Source organism: Plectrocnemia conspersa, unplaced genomic scaffold (assembly GCF_051122295.1).
Source record: "Plectrocnemia conspersa isolate PC_06_02 unplaced genomic scaffold, ASM5112229v1 ptg000003l, whole genome shotgun sequence".
NCBI lineage: Eukaryota > Metazoa > Arthropoda > Insecta > Trichoptera > Polycentropodidae > Plectrocnemia > Plectrocnemia conspersa.
Window position 1 is genome coordinate 20,540,840 of NW_028277167.1, and position 18,445 is coordinate 20,559,284.

Genomic DNA, 18,445 nt, shown 5'->3' on the forward strand with positions numbered 1-18,445 from the left:
TAAGCGTTTCTGGTTTTTATTACTTCATATAAAGTATAGAGTTGTTACAACACCTCCCTGAAAATATTGATTTTCTCCCTGCTGAAACTCACTTTTATATTCGACTTTATTCATCACTTCTAAATACTCGAATTTAATCTAACTATTCAAAAGCGTCTCACGATAATATGGAATACTTTTGGTTTTAAACTAGCTGTTTATTCATAATGATACTTATAAATATAAACCTCTTTACTGCTGTTTCTCTCAAGCGGCCCAAGTAACATAAATATGGGATATGACACATTTTAGCAGTTTATAGTTTTTAATTTGCAGGTATATATCCAATGGTGTAGTGGGACCGAAACGTGGTTCCGGTACATTTTACCACGACCGGTACACGTTCCGGTACGATTTGTTAGAAGATCTGTAAAAATCTTTGAGCCTTATTGAATAATCACTGACAGCACATTTTAACCCTTTAAATGCCAGTGACTAATTAGTGAGTCACCTGTTATTTCTCATCACGCGTCAGTATCTCTTTCTGAAAATAAATATAAAATACTGATAGTATAATACAATAATCTTTACGAATTAAATAAAATAATATGTAAATAATTAATTAATTTATTTAAAAAAAATAATTATGAATCAACTCACCGGGGTTTTAGTGGTTAAACAGAAAAATGTATAACCTAACTACAACGCAACAAAATAACCAGCGTAATTGTATTCAGGTTCTTATAAACTGAAATCTTATTGATCATCTTAAAGGGGAAGTACCGTAGCGGCACTTTTTTTTGGAACTACACAGCTGTATAGTACATCACTCGCGCACGATGATGTCATCGCTACATATATGCATGCCCGATATGATGTCATGATGCTGCGCGGAATATGGAATTAGATTTACGATAGTTTTTATTTATAAATTAAATAATTAGTATATATATTTTTCTTTAAAAATAAATTTAAAAAATATTTTTATTAATAACAAATGCAGTTTTTAAGATTTAATAATAGCTAGACAATATTCAAACCATTTAATACAACATAACTTTGTAGTTAAACCAATATTATTTTAAGATTAAATATATAATTTTTGTTATGACTTTAAAATTATTTTTTTAATAAAAATAAATAAATATTATATAATAATACTATTTTATTACAGAATTGTGCTAATAGATGTCTCTTTGTATATTTTGCTACTATGCCTGCATAATTACAAAATTTGAATGATTTTTCTTTGTTCTTATGTGTTTTTATGTACAGAATTATTATTTTAAAATATTATTATTTTTATTTTATGCAAATTTTTATAGTTTTTTTTTAATTTTAAATTTTCTAATTTTTTATGCTTAGCTTTAAAAGCATTTACCAATGTCTAAATCACATGAATTAGATATTTAAAAATAATAAATTAAACAATATTATTTCAATAACTTTACAAATATTGCATTTTAAATAAAAAGATAAAATTGGAATAAGGTTTGACTTTTATTTTAATATAGTTTGTCACAATTTTGAAGATCCAATAACTTAATTTTATATCAGCTTTTATGACATTATACTTACAATTATTATCTCATTTTGCAATCTGCAATATTATCAATATATATATATATAAAGAAATAAAACATAAAAGTATATTTTTAGAAGTTGTTTACTTCTCATTTAAATATTTTACAAAAGTACAAGATATAATACATATATCGTAGAACTACAATATGCAGTTCATTTAATACTCATACGTGGTAACTCAAAAACATTCAGAAGCAAAGAATATATAAATATGTAAATATAAATGCAAACCTTGTTGTCAATAAGCGCTCTGGTCACGGTGATATTATGGCACTATCACTTTTAATAATTTAAAATCACGTAATTCAATATGTGTATTTAGAAAAAGCGCACAGTAAAAAAGCTTAAAACTTAAGCGTAAAGGCAAGAGTGATCTATTTGATTATCAAAACTAAAATCGTTTTGGCTTCGTTTGGACTTAATAATTTAAAATAAATAGATCACATAGTTTAAAAAATAAATAAAAATAGAGAATAAATTAATTTAAGGTTTGACTACAATATCATCGCGTCCTGAATGCCTTAGTATATTTTGAGCTTTCTTTTTATATACATTATAAACTAAGTACGAACTTAATACTACTAGAGACAATAATACACAACTAGCCATCAAATAGCCAGACGTGAAAACAGTGGATGCGGAAAGGTCTTCGTCGCTTTGCTTATTCAGATCATGCTTTACTGTAATATGTCTTTTTTGCCTCACGTGACTATCTTCGTCATCCGAATCGTCTTCGGCACTTCTCCCTGATCGAAACCTTGGTTTCGTTCTTCTTGACTCAAATTCAACTGTAATTAAAAAAATAAATAAATAACAATCTTAAATCTATTAATCATTATTCATGATTCAATATACCTGAGTCCAAATCTGTATTTTCTAATTGATTTATTTTCAGATCAGTTCCAAGTTCATTTTCATCGTCTTCATAAGATTCGCTCAAGACAATTATAGGTTTAGAAGATTTTTCGACGATTTCATTCGATTCGGTGAAGTCTGCTGTTTGCCTTTGATTTCTTGGTGGCAACGGAGGCAAATAAGTGGCAGGTGGATTAGTACTAGATGGGGCAAATGGCTGAGGGCAGTTTGGATCTCTGGAACCTGGATAGCATGGATTAGGTGAAGGTTTTGGACATCTAGGATCTGTCGATCCGGGATAGCAATTGGGAGGTGCCTGAGTTGTAGGTCGCGGACATCTTGGGTCATTAGATCCAGGATAGCAGTTTGGAGGTGGTTGTGTCGTAGGTTTTGGACATCTGGGATCATTCGATCCAGGATAGCAATTAGGAGGATCTTGTGTTGTGGGTTTTGGACATCTAGGATTATTTGATCCAGGATAACAATTAGGAGGTGCCTGAGTTGTAGGTCGGGGACATCTTGGATCATTAGATCCAGGATAGCAGTTTGGAGGTGGTTGCGTTGTGGGTCCTGGACATCTGGGATCATTTGATCCAGGATAGCAATTAGGAGGTGCTTGTGTGGTTGGCTTAGGACATCTGGGATCGTTTGAGCCAGGATAACATGCTGGTTTCGTTGTTGTAATTACTGGTGGTAAATATGTTGCAGGCGTGTTCGTAGTGCTGATTTGAGGTCGCGGACATCTAGGATCATTATTACCAGGGTAGCAATTAGGTGGAGCTAGTGTCGTTTGTGGACATCTAGGATCATTAGATCCTAGGAAGCATCTTGGAGGTGCTTGTGTTGTGGGTTTTGGACATCTAGGATCTTTCGATCCAGGATAGCAATTTGGAGGTGCCTGAGTTGTTGGCCGAGGACACCTTGGATCATTTGATCCAGGATAGCAATTTGGAGGCGCTTGGGTTGTAGGTTTTGGGCATCTAGGATCATTTGATCCAGAATAACATTTTGGAGGTGCCTGTGTCGTGGGTTTTGGACATCTGGGATCTTTTGATCCAGGATAGCAATTTGGAGGTGCTTGGGTTGTGGGTTTCGGGCATCTGGGATCATTTGATCCAGGATAGCAATTAGGAGGAGCCTGAGTTGTAGGCTTTGGACATCTTGGATCATTTGATCCAGAATAACACTTTGGAGGTGCCTGTGTCGTGGGTTTTGGACATCTGGGATCATTCGATCCAGGATAGCAATTAGGAGGTGCTTGTGTGGTTGGCTTGGGACATCTCGGATCGTTTGAGCCAGGATAACATGACGGTTTCGCAGTTGTAATTACTGGTGGTAAATATGTCGCAGGCGTGTTCGTAGTGCTAATTTGAGGTCGCGGACATCTAGGATCATTATTACCAGGGTAGCAATTAAGTGGAACTATTGTTGTTTGTGGACACCTAGGATCATTAGATCCTAAAAAGCATCTTGGAGGTGCTTGTGTTGTAGGTTTTGGACATCTTGAATCTTTCGATCCAGGATAGCAATTTGGAGGGGCCTGAGTTGTTGGCCGAGGACACCTTGGATCATTCGATCCAGGATAGCAATTTGGAGGCGCTTGGGTTGTGGGTTTCGGGCATCTGCGATCATTTGATCCAGGATAACAATTAGGAGGTGCTTGGGTTGTGGGTTTCGGGCATCTGGGATCATTTGATCCAGGATAACAATTTGGAGGAGCTTGTGTTGTAGGTTTTGGACATCTGGGATCATTCGATCCAGGATAGCAATTTGGAGGTGCTTGGGTTGTGGGTTTCGGACATCTGGGATCATTTGATCCAGGATAACAATTTGGAGGAGCTTGTGTTGTAGGTTTTGGACATCTGGGATCATTCGATCCAGGATAGCAATTTGGAGGTGGTTGGGTTGTGGGTTTCGGGCATCTGGGATCATTTGATCCAGGATAGCAATTAGGAGGTGCTTGGGTTGTGGGTTTCGGACATCTGGGATCATTTGATCCAGGATAGCAATTAGGAGGAGCCTGAGTTGTAGGCTTTGGACATCTTGGATCATTTGATCCAGAATAACACTTTGGAGGTGCCTGTGTCGTGGGTTTTGGACATCTGGGATCATTCGATCCAGGATAGCAATTAGGAGGTGCTTGTGTGGTTGGCTTGGGACATCTGGGATCGTTTGAACCAGGATAACATGACGGTTTCGCTGTTGTAATTACTGGTGGTAAATATGTCGCAGGCGTGTTCGTAGTGCTAATTTGAGGTCGCGGACATCTAGGATCATTATTACCAGGGTAGCAATTAGGTTGAGCTATTGTTGTTTGTGGACACCTAGGATCATTAGATCCTGGGAAGCATCTTGGAGGTGCTTGTGTTGTGGGTTTTGGACATCTGGGATCTTTCGATCCAGGATAGCAATTTGGAGGGGCCTGAGTTGTTGGCCGAGGACACCTTGGATCATTCGATCCAGGATAGCAATTTGGAGGCGCTTGGGTTGTGGGTTTCGGGCACCTGGGATCATTTGATCCAGGATAACAATTAGGAGGCGCTTGGGTTGTGGGTTTTGGGCATCTGGGATCATTTGATCCAGGATAGCAATTAGGAGGAGCCTGAGTTGTAGGCTTTGGACATCTTGGATCATTTGATCCAGAATAACATTTTGGAGGTGCCTGTGTCGTGGGTTTTGGACATCTGGGATCTTTTGATCCAGGATAGCAATTTGGAGGTGCTTGGGTTGTGGGTTTCGGGCATCTAGGATCATTTGATCCAGGATAGCAATTAGGAGGAGCCTGAGTTGTAGGCTTTGGACATCTTGGATCATTTGATCCGGAATAACATTTTGGAGGTGCCTGTGTCGTGGGTTTTGGACATCTGGGATCTTTTGATCCAGGATAGCAATTAGGAGGTGCTTGTGTGGTTGGTTTGGGACATCTGGGATCGTTTGAGCCAGGATAACATGACGGCTTCGCTGTTGTAATTACTGGTGGTAAATATGTCGGAGGTGTGTTGGTAGTACTGATTTGAGGTCGCGGACATCTAGGATCATTATTGCCAGGGTAGCAATTAGGTGGAGCTAGTGTCGTTTGTGGACACCTAGGATCATTAGATCCTAAGAAGCATCTTTGAGGTGCTTGTGTTGTGGGTTTTGGACATCTTGGATCTTTCGATCCAGGATAGCAGTTTGGAGGGGCTTGAGTAGTTGGCCGAGGACACCTTGGATCATTTGATCCAGGATAGCAATTTGGAGGTGCCTGAGTGGTAGGCTTTGGACATCTTGGATCATTTGATCCAGAATAACATTTTGGAGGTGCCTGTGTTGTGGGTTTTGGACATCTGGGATCTTTTGATCCAGGATAGCAATTTGGAGGTGCTTGGGTTGTGGGTTTTGGACATCTGGGATCATTTGATCCGGGATAGCAATTAGGAGGTGCTTGGGTTGTAGGTTTCGGGCATCTTGGGTCATTTGAGCCAGGATAACAATTTGGAGGAGCTTGTGTTGTAGGTTTTGGACATCTGGGATCATTCGATCCAGGATAGCAATTTGGAGGTGCTTGTGTTGTGGGTTTCGGGCATCTCGGATCATTTGATCCAGGGTAGCAATTAGGAGGTGCTTGTGTTGTTGGTTTGGGACATCTGGGATCGTTTGAGCCAGGATAACATGACGGTTTAGCTGTTGTAATTACTGGTGGTAAATATGTCGCAGGCGTGTTCGTAGTGCTGATCTGAGGTCGTGGACATCTAGGATCATTATTACCAGGATAGCAATTAGGTGCAGCAGGGGTTGTCTGTGATTGTGGGCATCTGGGATCTTTTGATCCTGGGAAGCATCTGGGTGGTGCTGGCGTTGTTGGTTTTGGACATCTGGGATCTTTCGATCCAGGATAGCAATTTGGAGGGGCCTGAGTTGTTGGCCGAGGACACCTTGGATCATTCGATCCAGGATAGCAATTTGGAGGCGCTTGGGTTGTAGGTTTTGGACATCTGGGATCATTTGATCCAGGATAGCAATTTGGAGGAGGTTGTGTTGTTGGTTTTGGGCATCTAAGATCATTGGATCCAGGATAGCAATTAGGAGGTGCTTGTGTTGTAGGTTTTGGACATCTAGGATCATTCGATCCAGGATAGCAATTTGGAGGTGCTTGGGTTGTGGGTTTCGGGCATCTGGGATCATTTGATCCAGGATAGCAATTAGGAGGAGCCTGAGTTGTAGGCTTTGGACATCTAGGATCATTTGATCCAGAATAACATTTTGGAGGTGCCTGTGTTGTGGGTTTTGGACATCTGGGATCTTTTGATCCAGGATAGCAATTTGGAGGTGCTTGGGTTGTGGGTTTTGGACATCTGGGATCCTTTGATCCAGGATAGCAATTTGGAGGTGCTTGGGTTGTGGGTTTTGGGCATCTGGGATCATTTGATCCAGGATAGCAATTAGGAGGTGCTTGTGTGGTTGGTTTGGGACATCTGGGATTGTTTGAGCCAGGATAACATGCCGGTTTCGTTGTTGTAATTACTGGTGGTAAATATGTCGGAGGAGTGTTGGTAGTACTGATTTGAGGTCGCGGACATCTAGGATCATTATTACCAGGGTAGCAATTAGGTGGAGCTAGTGTGGTTGGTGGTTTAGGACATCTAGGATCATTAGATCCAGGGAAGCATCTTGGAGGTGCTTGTGTTGTTGGTTTCGGGCATCGAGGGTCATTCGAACCTGGATAGCAATTTGGAGGTGTTTGTGTTGTGGGTTTTGGACATCTAGGATCATTCGATCCAGGATAGCAATTAGGAGGTGTCTGAGTTGTTGGCCGAGGACATCTCGGATCATTTGAACCAGGATAGCAATTTGGAGGTGCCTGTGTTGTGGGTTTTGGGCATCTGGGATCATTCGATCCAGGATAGCAATTAGGAGGTGCTTGTGTTGTAGGTTTTGGACATCTTGGATCATTCGATCCAGGATAACAATTAGGAGGGGCCTGAGTTGTAGGCCGTGGACACCTTGGATCATTTGATCCAGGATAACACTTTGGAGGTGCTTGTGTTGTCGGTTTTGGACATCTGGGATCATTCGATCCAAGATAGCAATTAGGAGGTGCTTGTGTTGTGGGTTTGGGACATCTGGGATCGTTTGAGCCTGGATAACATGCCGGTTTCACTGTTGTAGGTACTGGTGGTAGATATGTCGGAGGTGTATTCGTGGTAGTGAATTGCGGCCTTGGACATCTGGGATCATTATTGCCAGGATAACAATTAGGTGCAGCAGGGGTTGTTTGTGATTGTGGGCATTTGGGATCTTTTGATCCTGGGAAGCATCTGGGTGGTGCTGGCGTTGTTGGTTTCGGGCATCTAGGATCATTTGAACCAGGATAACAATTTGGAGGTGCGAGGGTGGTCGGTTTTGGACAACGAGAGTCGGTGGATCCTGGAAAGCATCGTGGTGGTGCAGGAGTCGTTGGTTTTGGGCATCTAGGATCCGTAGCTCCTGGATAGCAATTTGGAGGAGCTGGCGTAGTCGGCTTTGGACAACGAGAATCAGTAGATCCTGGATAACATCTTGGTGGTGCAGGCGTTGTTGGTTTTGGGCATCGAGAATCCGTTGTTCCTGGGTAGCAATTTAGAGGAGCTTGTGTTGTTGGTCTGGGACAGCGGGTATCGGTGGATCCCGGGTAGCATCGTGGTGGTGCAGGAGTCGTTGGTTTTGGACATCTTGGATCGTTTGAACCTGGATAGCAATTTGGTGGTGGCTGTGTTGTTGGCCTTGGACATCTTGGATCATTGGATCCTGGATAGCACGCAGGTTTTGCTGTAGTTGTTACTGGAGGCAAATATGTTGGTGGAGTGTTGGTTGTAGAGATTTGCGGTCTTGGGCACCTGGGATCATTATTACCAGGGTAGCAATTTGGCGGAGCTGGTGTTGTCTGCGGCTTTGGGCATCTGGGATCGTTAGATCCTGGAAAACATCTTGGAGGTGCTGGTGTTGTTGGCTTCGGGCATCGAGGATCATTTGACCCTGGATAGCAATTTAGTGGTGCGGGGGTAGTTGGCTTGGGACAACGGGGATCGGATGATCCTGGATAACATTTAGGTGGTGCAGGAGTCGATGGTCTTGGGCATCTAGGATCCGTTGCTCCTGGGTAGCAATTTGGAAGAGCTGGAGTGGTTGGTTTGGGACAACGAGGATCAGTAGATCCTGGATAACATCTTGGTGGCGCGGGTGTCGTTGTTGGTTTTGGACATCTGGGGTCTGTTGCTCCTGGGTAGCAATTTGGAGGAGCTTGTGTTGTTGGTTTGGGACAGCGGGTATCGGTGGATCCCGGGTAGCATCGTGGTGGTGCAGGAGTCGTTGGTTTTGGACATCTTGGATCGTTTGAACCTGGATAGCAATTTGGTGGTGGCTGTGTTGTTGGCCTTGGACATCTGGGATCGTTGGATCCTGGATAGCACGCAGGTTTTGCTGTAGTTGTCACTGGAGGCAAATATGTTGGTGGAGTGTTGGTTGTAGAGATTTGCGGTCTTGGGCACCTGGGATCATTATTACCAGGGTAACAATTTGGCGGAGCTGGTGTTGTCTGTGGCTTTGGGCATCTGGGATCGTTAGATCCTGGAAAACATCTTGGAGGTGCTGGTGTTGTTGGCTTAGGGCATCGAGGATCATTTGACCCTGGATAGCAATTTAGTGGTGCAGGGGTAGTTGGCTTGGGACAACGAGGATCGGATGATCCTGGATAACATTTAGGTGGTGCAGGAGTCGATGGTCTTGGGCATCTAGGATCCGTAGCTCCTGGGTAGCAATTTGGAGGAGCTGCAGTGGTTGGTTTGGGACAACGAGGATCAGTAGATCCTGGATAACATCTTGGTGGCGCGGGAGTCGTTGTTGGTTTTGGACACCTGGGGTCCGTTGCTCCTGGATAGCAATTTGGGGGAGCTGGCGTTGTTGTCTTGGGACAGCGAGGATCAGTGGATCCTGGATAGCATCGTGGTGGTGCTGGAGTCGTTGGTTTTGGACATCTTGGATCGTTGGAACCTGGATAGCAATTAGGTGGTGACTGTGTTGTTGGCCTTGGACATCTGGGATCGTTGGATCCTGGATAGCACGCAGGTTTTACTGTAGTTGTTACTGGAGGCAAATATGTTGGTGGAGTGTTGGTTGTAGAGATTTGCGGTCGTGGGCACCTGGGATCATTATTACCAGGGTAACAATTTGGCGGAGCTGGTGTTGTTTGTGGCTTTGGGCATCTAGGATCGTTGGATCCAGGGAAGCATCTTGGAGGTGCTAGGGTTGTTGGTTTCGGGCATCGTGGATCATTTGACCCTGGATAGCAATTTAGTGGTGCAGGGGTAGTTGGCTTAAGACAACGGGGATCGGTTGATCCTGGATAGCAGTTTGGAGGTGCTTGAGTTGTTGGCTTAGGACAGCGAGGATCGTTCGAATTCGGAAAGCAATTTGGTGGGCGCTGTGTCGTTGGCCTTGGACACCTAGGATCATTTGAACCTGGATAACATGGTGTTGATGTTGTGGTTACTGGTGGTAAATATGTTGGAGGTGTTTTGCTAGTGGTGATTTGAGGTCGTGGGCACCTAGGATCATTATTACCAGGATAGCAACTAAATGGAATTGGTGTCGTTTGTGGTTTTGGACACCTAGGATCATTGGATCCTAGTAAACACCTAGGAGGCGTTGGCGTGGTTATTGGTTTTGGACACCGCGAGTCACTTGAACCAGGATAACAATTTGAAGGCACTGGAGTAGCCGGCTTAGGACATCGAGGATCGGTGGATCCTGGATAACATTTTGGTGGTGCAGGGGTTGATGGTTTCGGGCATCTTGGATCGTTTGAACCAGGATAACAATTTGGTGGAGGTTGTGTAGTAATTGGTCTAGGACATCTGGGATCTGTTGAACTTGGATAACATGCTGGTTTAGGCGTTGTTGTTACAGGTGGTAAATATGTCGGCTTTTGCGTTGTTGTTGTTTGTGGTCGCGGACATCTAGGGTCAGTAGATCCTGGATAGCATCGAAATGGTTCTGGATAATGTGGTATTGGACAGCGTGGATCAGTAGATCCTGGAAAACAGATCGATTTTTGTGTTGTCGTAAATGGTCTTGGGCACTTTGGGTCTGTCGATCCTGGATAGCAAGGCTTAGTCGTAGTTGGACGTCTTGTCGTTGTTTGTACAATAATATTTGTGTCATCACTTTCACATTTTCCTTGGCAAGGTCCTGAACAAATCTGTTAAATATTATTTTATCTTTTATTAGGACTTGATAATTATTTTTATTATTTATATTTTATTTATAAACTACCTCAATATTACATGTCAGGAAAACTTGATCTCTGTCAGGGAATTTAAAAGCGCTAACTTTGTTCCATGCGATTACTGTTGCACCTGACTTTCCGGTGTCTTGTGTAGTTTGCCAGTATTGTACCAATTTCTTTTTTCTTAAAAATTAAAATATTTTATAAAAAACAAAAGTACATATGTTAAAGATTTGTAATTGTAAATAAAATAAAATACTTTGGACATCCTTCTTTATCAGTCAGCTGCAGCTTATTTGTTTGAGGAGAATCATAATTGTCGTTATCATATGCCCAACAATCTCTTATTCTAAGATCGTATTGTCTTTCCGGATCTTTCAAATATACCAATATTGAGAGATCTTCTCCTATTTTAATAACATCAGACAAGGGAGACGTCTAAAATATTTATTTAAATTTAGTAATGAATCATAAATACATAATTTAGTAGCAATTTGTGTGTATACGTACGTTTGGATATACACCTTTCTGTATATCCATCCAACACTCGACGCTTCCTTTATTTGTCGGCACGTTAACAACTTCTAACATGTCAACCATAAATGGTTTAAAGGCTACATGGGTATCTTTAAGGTCTCCTTGCGTGCAAGATATCTTTCGAGCAGTATCCCAAATTTCTTGCACTGTATCGTCAGCTTGTATTATTAAAATGTTATCTATGGTCCCACAAGCTTTACACGATGCTCTACTTCCGCATCCGTTTGTCGGTACTATGAAACTATAGGAGGTTCTGCTGTTTCCGTATGTGACATATCTAAGAAAAATAGTTTTATTTAGTGGTGTAAAATAGTATTATATTCTTAGAGAATGCTAGATATTTACTTGCACTTAGGGTCATTGAAGTACCCTTTACTGTATATGACACCACCGAACGGTTCTGCAAACTCGATCGTTACATCCATTCCCCTGTCGCCGCATTTTACGTCGATGGAATTGATGTGAGTGTGTCCAATGGTGGCTTGGCGCAATTGTCGCGTTCCTCTGACGAAGTGGACACCTTCGCTTAGGTCCTCTTCAATAGAGAAAAGCGGACCTCCATATCCGAAGAGCTCTGAGTTTAACTTTTGCGCCGTAAGGACTTCGTCATCGTCTGCTGACACTGACGCTAAGGCCAGCTGTAACAATGAAAATATATTTGGTCAGTCTTTAAATTGTTAATTGGAAAACATAGCAAATCAATATCAGTTGATGATTGAAGTCGATGGTATTGCAATGATGGAATCGATATCTTTAGCAAAATTCTTCACAGATGCATAATATTTTAGCAGTATTTTTAACTTGTATTTTGGTGAACCATATATTAGTTAATTTTAATGCTAAACGTTTGCATGGTAATAATACACAAACAATTAATGTTCATTCATTTTCTTCGTACAATAACACACAATTAAAGTGTGTTATTTGCAAGAGCGTTGAATCATATAGAAATCGAAAGTTGTATTCTTAGGATGAACCGTAACGATCTCTCAATCAGCGTGTCCCGATTAAATTTATGTACACGCATCGAATTGCTCATGTAGTACATGTGTTATTTTCTTGTAATCGTGTGCACTACAGCTATACACATCGATTCGTCCTGGTGAAAGTCAAGAAAATATTTTTGACGCAATGCTCAAAAGACCATCTTCAACTTAAGCGAATTGTTGAAAATCGGCGTGCAAATAAAATCTTGCAATAATACCACATTTATGCAATGAAGATATATGGCTCTCTAACAGCTTCTGAATGTATTGAGAGGTTCTATTGCCATTTAGAATTTATTTGAAAAAGAATGTCGACTTTAAAATTTATGCTGTAACACAAAACTGCACATATGTTATATGAAATATATGCTTTGAGATAATTATTGAACAATAAAATCGCAATACAGCTCAGTTGTATAGTATGTTGTGTAAAAATCTTTAATGAGAGAGAACCTTCAATAAATGGTATGAAATATTATATTTTAAACACCGTCAAATCATTAACTAGTATCTCGTGTCATGGAAAATAGACAGGTGTTTATTTATTTATTATTTTTTTATTTCAGCATTAGCATATATACTTTCATCCACTCTATGAGTTATTCTTGGGTACGTGGAGCGCGATGGACCACTACTCCTTACATCCCTTATACATTTCATTAAATTGATTAGTAATGCTGAAGACCATCAACAGTTTATCCAACTGCAGCTGTCACTCGCAACAGCCTAGGTAGGAGGTCGGGCCTAGTCTCAGTTCACGCAGTGTATTGAAGCGAAGCCAGACTAGCTAAGGGTCGTAGTTGTTATTAAACCGAAACTACAATTATTCAAATAGTGCTGTATGCTTAATGTAAATAGACTCAGTGTTAGTGTATTGTAGTAAAAAAGCTGGAATTACTTTAAGTTTAATTATAATACCGTTGAGATATTCTAATTAAATGTTGAGCCTGGGACTTGATAAAAGTAGCTGAGTTTCATTGAAGACTTACAAAATATTTAGATCCACCAAAGTGGATCGATTCTCAGTCAAACGATTGCTGATTCATTATTTTTTATAACAATAATTCGAACATAGTTTTCGTGACACTATTTAGACATTGTTTAGACCTGTATGGCAGCAAACAGAATAAAACTGTCTAAAAATATAAAGCAATAAATGCTAATTCCATTCCTATTAGCATGCTGATTTGAATACATTTCCATTAGGTTTATTATCATCTGAAATAATGCCACGGAATGCCGCTTCGTGTGGTCAACCTTCACAAAGAAGAAGCTGCGTACATATTTTTGCGAAGGACAAGATTTACTCGGGATAAATGACGCCATCGATTTAGCCATGCAAAGGCATCTTTTAATGTTAAAGGTAACAGGTGTGTCTGGTAATCGTTTGTATGTATGTTAAAAATCATACACATAAGGCGATCTAACTATTGAACCACTGAATCAAGTCAAACTACAGTTGACTCATACTAAATGAGGCAAAACGGTAGAATGAAAGGGAAATTAATGTATATAGGCAGAAGACGCTTCGTCATATTTATGATTTTTTGTGTGATAATCGAAAGTGAGATTGCCTTTTTTACGTAAGCCAATGAGACCGATTACCGTAGGAATTCGACACTTGTGGCTTATTCGTTGCCAATTATGGAAAATCATCATCAGATAATGGTTAGCTAGGTACGTGTCTTTATTATACAAAGACGGTTATGCTGTCAGTTTAATAAAAGGTTGAGAGTTCATGTTACATGAATAAATCTTATAGGTATGTATATCCTTTAAGGTGAAATTTTTATCTTACCGAATAAAGTTATTAAACGTTCTGTGATATATAGCTGTGAATAATAAATATTTAACCTTAAAGGTCAAATAATTGACCTTATATATTATTAAAGTACTTATTGAAATTTATTCTATTCTAAATGAAAATATAATTATAAATCATAAACAACTGTTAAAAATATAAATAAGTACATATATAAAAAATGGGTGCTGTCAGTTTGGTTTGATTGGACTAATAGTATTTTTTTCAATTTATGACCTTTTAAAAATTAACCAATAAGGCATACAAGATAATTTAATTATTATTTAGAAGAAATAATAATATCAAATAATAATAAAAGCTGTACTTTTAACCATTATTAAATATAATCTATATATTTTAATTAATTATAACTATAAAAGTTATAATATTTTTTTCAATAGATAATTTGCTCAAATAAAAAAAAATATTTACTGTATTTGTAGCAATATTTTAATTTAAATAAAAACATTAAGTTGTACATAAACTAAAATCAATCAGAGGCTAATAAATAGAAGCAGAAAAACTATTATAAATATGTGTATAAAAAAATAATTGAAAATTTAATACAGATGTATGTAAAAAATCATTTTACGCGTAGAATAACAACCAATTTAATATAGAAAAAGAAATCCAATAAGCTTAGTATAATAAGTACACTTAATTTTTATTTAAATAAAATATTTTAATATTTGATTATACATCTTCATAATTAAAATTTTTATAAGTTGTTAGGTTACAATTAAAAAAACATGCTGATGTTAAATCATTAGATTAAAATACATTCATTAATAGTTTTAATGCGTGTTTTTTTTTATGTAATCGAAAAATTTATATTATATGTTGTGAATCAAATTTTAGCAAAAATATATATTTAAAAATAGTTATTTTTCAATTTTTTTTAATATTCATTGCATAAAAACAGTTAAATGCGTGCTCTAAAATTTCTGCCCTGTATTTAGTCTGTCAAACTGAGGGGTGATACCAGTATGTGGAAGTACACATGGTGGTTTAGGTTGTAGATCGCTCTTTTTACTATTGTGATGGTTATATAACTTCTATTTATTTATATCATTGTCATGTTCTTATTAATTTAAACGGTTTAATTTATTTTTAAAATTTGTTAGATTTGCTCTTGACGATCAGGTAAATTATGTATCTATTTGTTTTTGTGCACTGACTCATGTAAAATAATATCATGTATCTTAGTAAAATATCCCAAAAGCAGTTAAATGGGTCTTGATGAGCAGTGATTTTTATACAAATTAAATCCGGTGTAAAATCGTTAACATAAATAGATTGTTAAACCTTTTTTTAATACAACTAAAAATGTTGTTTTTTTATAGTTAAAAAACAATTTTGTAAGAAGCAAACTGTTTCAGTATTTGAATGTATAAATGAAAACAGATTGCTTTAGACAATTTACAAAAGGTTGTTTTGTATTTTACATTAAATAATCACATTAAAAAGAAAACATTACTTTCGTAATACTAACTGTTTTATAAGATATTATGTATAATTAAAAATATTTTTAAGCTATAATATACTTAAGTAAGTTTTATTTCTTACTAGTACCATTATAAGTATGTGTGTTTATGTTTAAAATATATTTTAATAATAAATAAATTAAATGTAACTTGGAAATCTAAGATAGTAATTTTTTTTTATAAATGTTATAAATATCATAAAAAAATGTTTTCGTCACATCTATCATAAATAAATAAATAAATAAAAATAAATGTCTACTTTATTAATCATATGCAGAATTTACATATAATATCAATCGAATTCGACTCGATCACATCCTTGATCCTTGACCCGAGGATGTCTTCGTCCGAGTGAAAAAAGGCTACGGCCACTTTTTACTTTTCAAATTTACATCGGACGCAAACGTGTCTGGCAAGGGCCTTGACATTTGGAAAAATACTTTATAACTACCTCGTTTTCTTATTGTTGAGAGTACATTTTTTATATTCCTAAGCAGCTAACTGAAAATTACTACCTACAAAAGTCATGGGAAACCAACAATTTGACCTTTGTCCTTAAATGTGAGTGACCACTCATCGATCGTCTTACAGTTTAAGACATACGCCTGAATAGATCGTTTCGTAATCCTTTGTTTATGAATTTATGAATTTCGTACTCGCTAGATAAACGCGGTGAAGGTCGACTACCTGTCAGCGCGAGATGCTCAGTTAAAATTCATATATTAACCACACAATATATGTAATTACCAATTAGCATTGCACTTCTAACTTTCATTGGGTGTGTTTGGTTTTTTTGTTACACTTGAATGCAATTTAAATCAGTCATAATTTTGAGGTCGTTGGATTATGATTTATGATTAATAAAATATATTCATGACAGACAAATACGTGATTTTTTGCAACGAAAAGAGAAAGATGATGTTTTAAACACGATATTCAAGTTTATGGTAGATAATATCATTATTTAATAACGTAGAAAGATAGTCGGAAAAGGTCCATATTAAATAGATATTAATGAGCCACGAAGAGAAATTTCATGTCTATAGTAAATCACGATTATCAGAATTAGTAAATTTATTTGATATTAGTTTCATGTTGTAAAAAAGCATAATTTAAATATTTTTTATAAGTCATTGATATGTAACACAAAATCACGGTTTTTATAACAGAAAAAACCGTGATTTTGTATACAATATACATATTTCATAATCTCATAAAAATATTTTTTTGTGAATTATTAAGTTCTGTTTAATATTTATTCTACATTTTTTTTAGATAGACAATGATTGTTTTTCTCATATTACACAAGTATGTTTCAATCCTATTAAATACATAACAAATGATACTATCTTAGTACAAATTTTCACTTTTGTTCTAAGTTCGCAATTGAACCCGACAAGCAGAGGTCAACAACGCAGCAGACAAGGAAACGTTGTAAACTGTCATTTCCATCATTCGGCACGATCTTTATTGTGCTCCACGCGGAAGACGTCACTAAGACAAATCCTGAAACTTTCCTAAGTTGGACCATCTTAGTTTCGGTCTTTACATGTGACATTACCAATTAACATGACGAGAAGAAAGTCTTCTCCGTCACGATCGAACCGTGCGATTTACGAAGAGTTCGATAGCTTTTAATTATGCGAACAATCGTTCCTGGGGGCTATCTGACCCGTGGTCACGATTTTGAACCCATTTCGTCTTTGTTGAATGTCGAAGAAAGACGACGGGATTCTGCAGCGGTATGACACGTTCGGAAATGCCATTTAGATAATATTTTAGCATTGCATGTAGACAAAGGATTTTTTACAACCTTTAAACAACTATAAAACATTATGTCATACAATCTGATTTAGAGCACAAAATTAAGTAATAAATTTAAACACCGATTAACTATTATTTAAAAATATATTATGGAATGACTTTATTAAAAAAAACGTTTTAATTGATTATGTTAATTTACTCGTAAAATGTCTTTTCACCAAAATAAGTTATTTACATATTCGCATTGTTTACAAACACACTAATATTAATATATCATTACTGTTAAACAGAGAATACATGTCTGTTTGTCTGTCACAACAACTCCCCCCAAACAGTGAACAGTGGCGACGTGATATTTACACATGTTATTTATATATCAACTATGCTATTTTAAAATTATATTTATTAAAACAAGATTGTATGCTATTGTAATACGTGGCAATAAAACTACTGAAGAAACTGAACAGTGACGTGCTGACGACCGATTATGTGCTACTGAAATACGGTAATATTATTTTAATTAATAAAAACAGAGTTTACATCTATATTAAGCGAAGGCCGGGCAATAAATCTAATGTTAGATAAAAATAAAAGTTTTTGTGCGAAAAAAAATATTGTTCAAAATCATGAATAAGTATAAAAACAACCTAATGCTATTTTACAAAAAAATAAGATAAGAACATTTATAAATATAAAAAAATATCGTTTGCTATTTCCAATGAAATGTGATATTTTTATGTTACGCATTATATTATAACTCGTGCCCTTTATAAAATAATCGCTAGCCATTTTAATGAAATATGGTCTTTAAATTTGAGAAAATTTATAAATGTCATTGAACTGAATAAATTATAATAACGATTCAGCTGTAGTTTAAGAATTAACAACAGGTTTCTTAGTATTTTCGTTAGAGATTATACGAAAAAACATGTAAATTAGCAAATGTCTAAATATCTGTATAAAACGTTTGTGAAATTTAATAAGTTGTTTTGAGGTCCAATATTAGATTGAGAGTCCAATATTATTACTTTCTTAGACCTTTTAATGCACATTTTTTTTTAAATTAGAGACTACAATTAATAGATTAATAATAGATTAAATTTTCCTGTTTTTTTTTTAACTTTTCGTTGGTAGAATATTTGTCCAACTATTAGTAAAGTATTCGTAAAGTTTATATTTGCAGTGAAACATTCCAAATTTTTAGCATCAGCTC

The 18,445-nt window shown here is 37.2% G+C and overlaps 1 protein-coding gene across 1 annotated transcript in view; it reads right to left on the minus strand.

Moving 5' to 3' along the window:
* Window positions 1–1,627: 1,627 nt before the first annotated feature.
* The window catches only part of zye (zona pellucida domain-containing protein zye), a 40,185-nt gene continuing 23,367 nt past the window's right edge, over window positions 1,628–18,445 (minus strand). Inside the window, exons 3-8 of the mRNA XM_088182292.1 lie at window positions 11,543–11,835; window positions 11,171–11,474; window positions 10,920–11,098; window positions 10,708–10,843; window positions 2,419–10,633; window positions 1,628–2,351 (exon numbers count right to left, since the gene is read on the minus strand). Of these exons, the coding sequence (XP_088038418.1) occupies window positions 2,047–2,351; window positions 2,419–10,633; window positions 10,708–10,843; window positions 10,920–11,098; window positions 11,171–11,474; window positions 11,543–11,835 (9,432 nt within the window). The 3' untranslated portion in view covers window positions 1,628–2,046. The remainder of the gene's footprint in view (window positions 2,352–2,418; window positions 10,634–10,707; window positions 10,844–10,919; window positions 11,099–11,170; window positions 11,475–11,542; window positions 11,836–18,445) is intronic.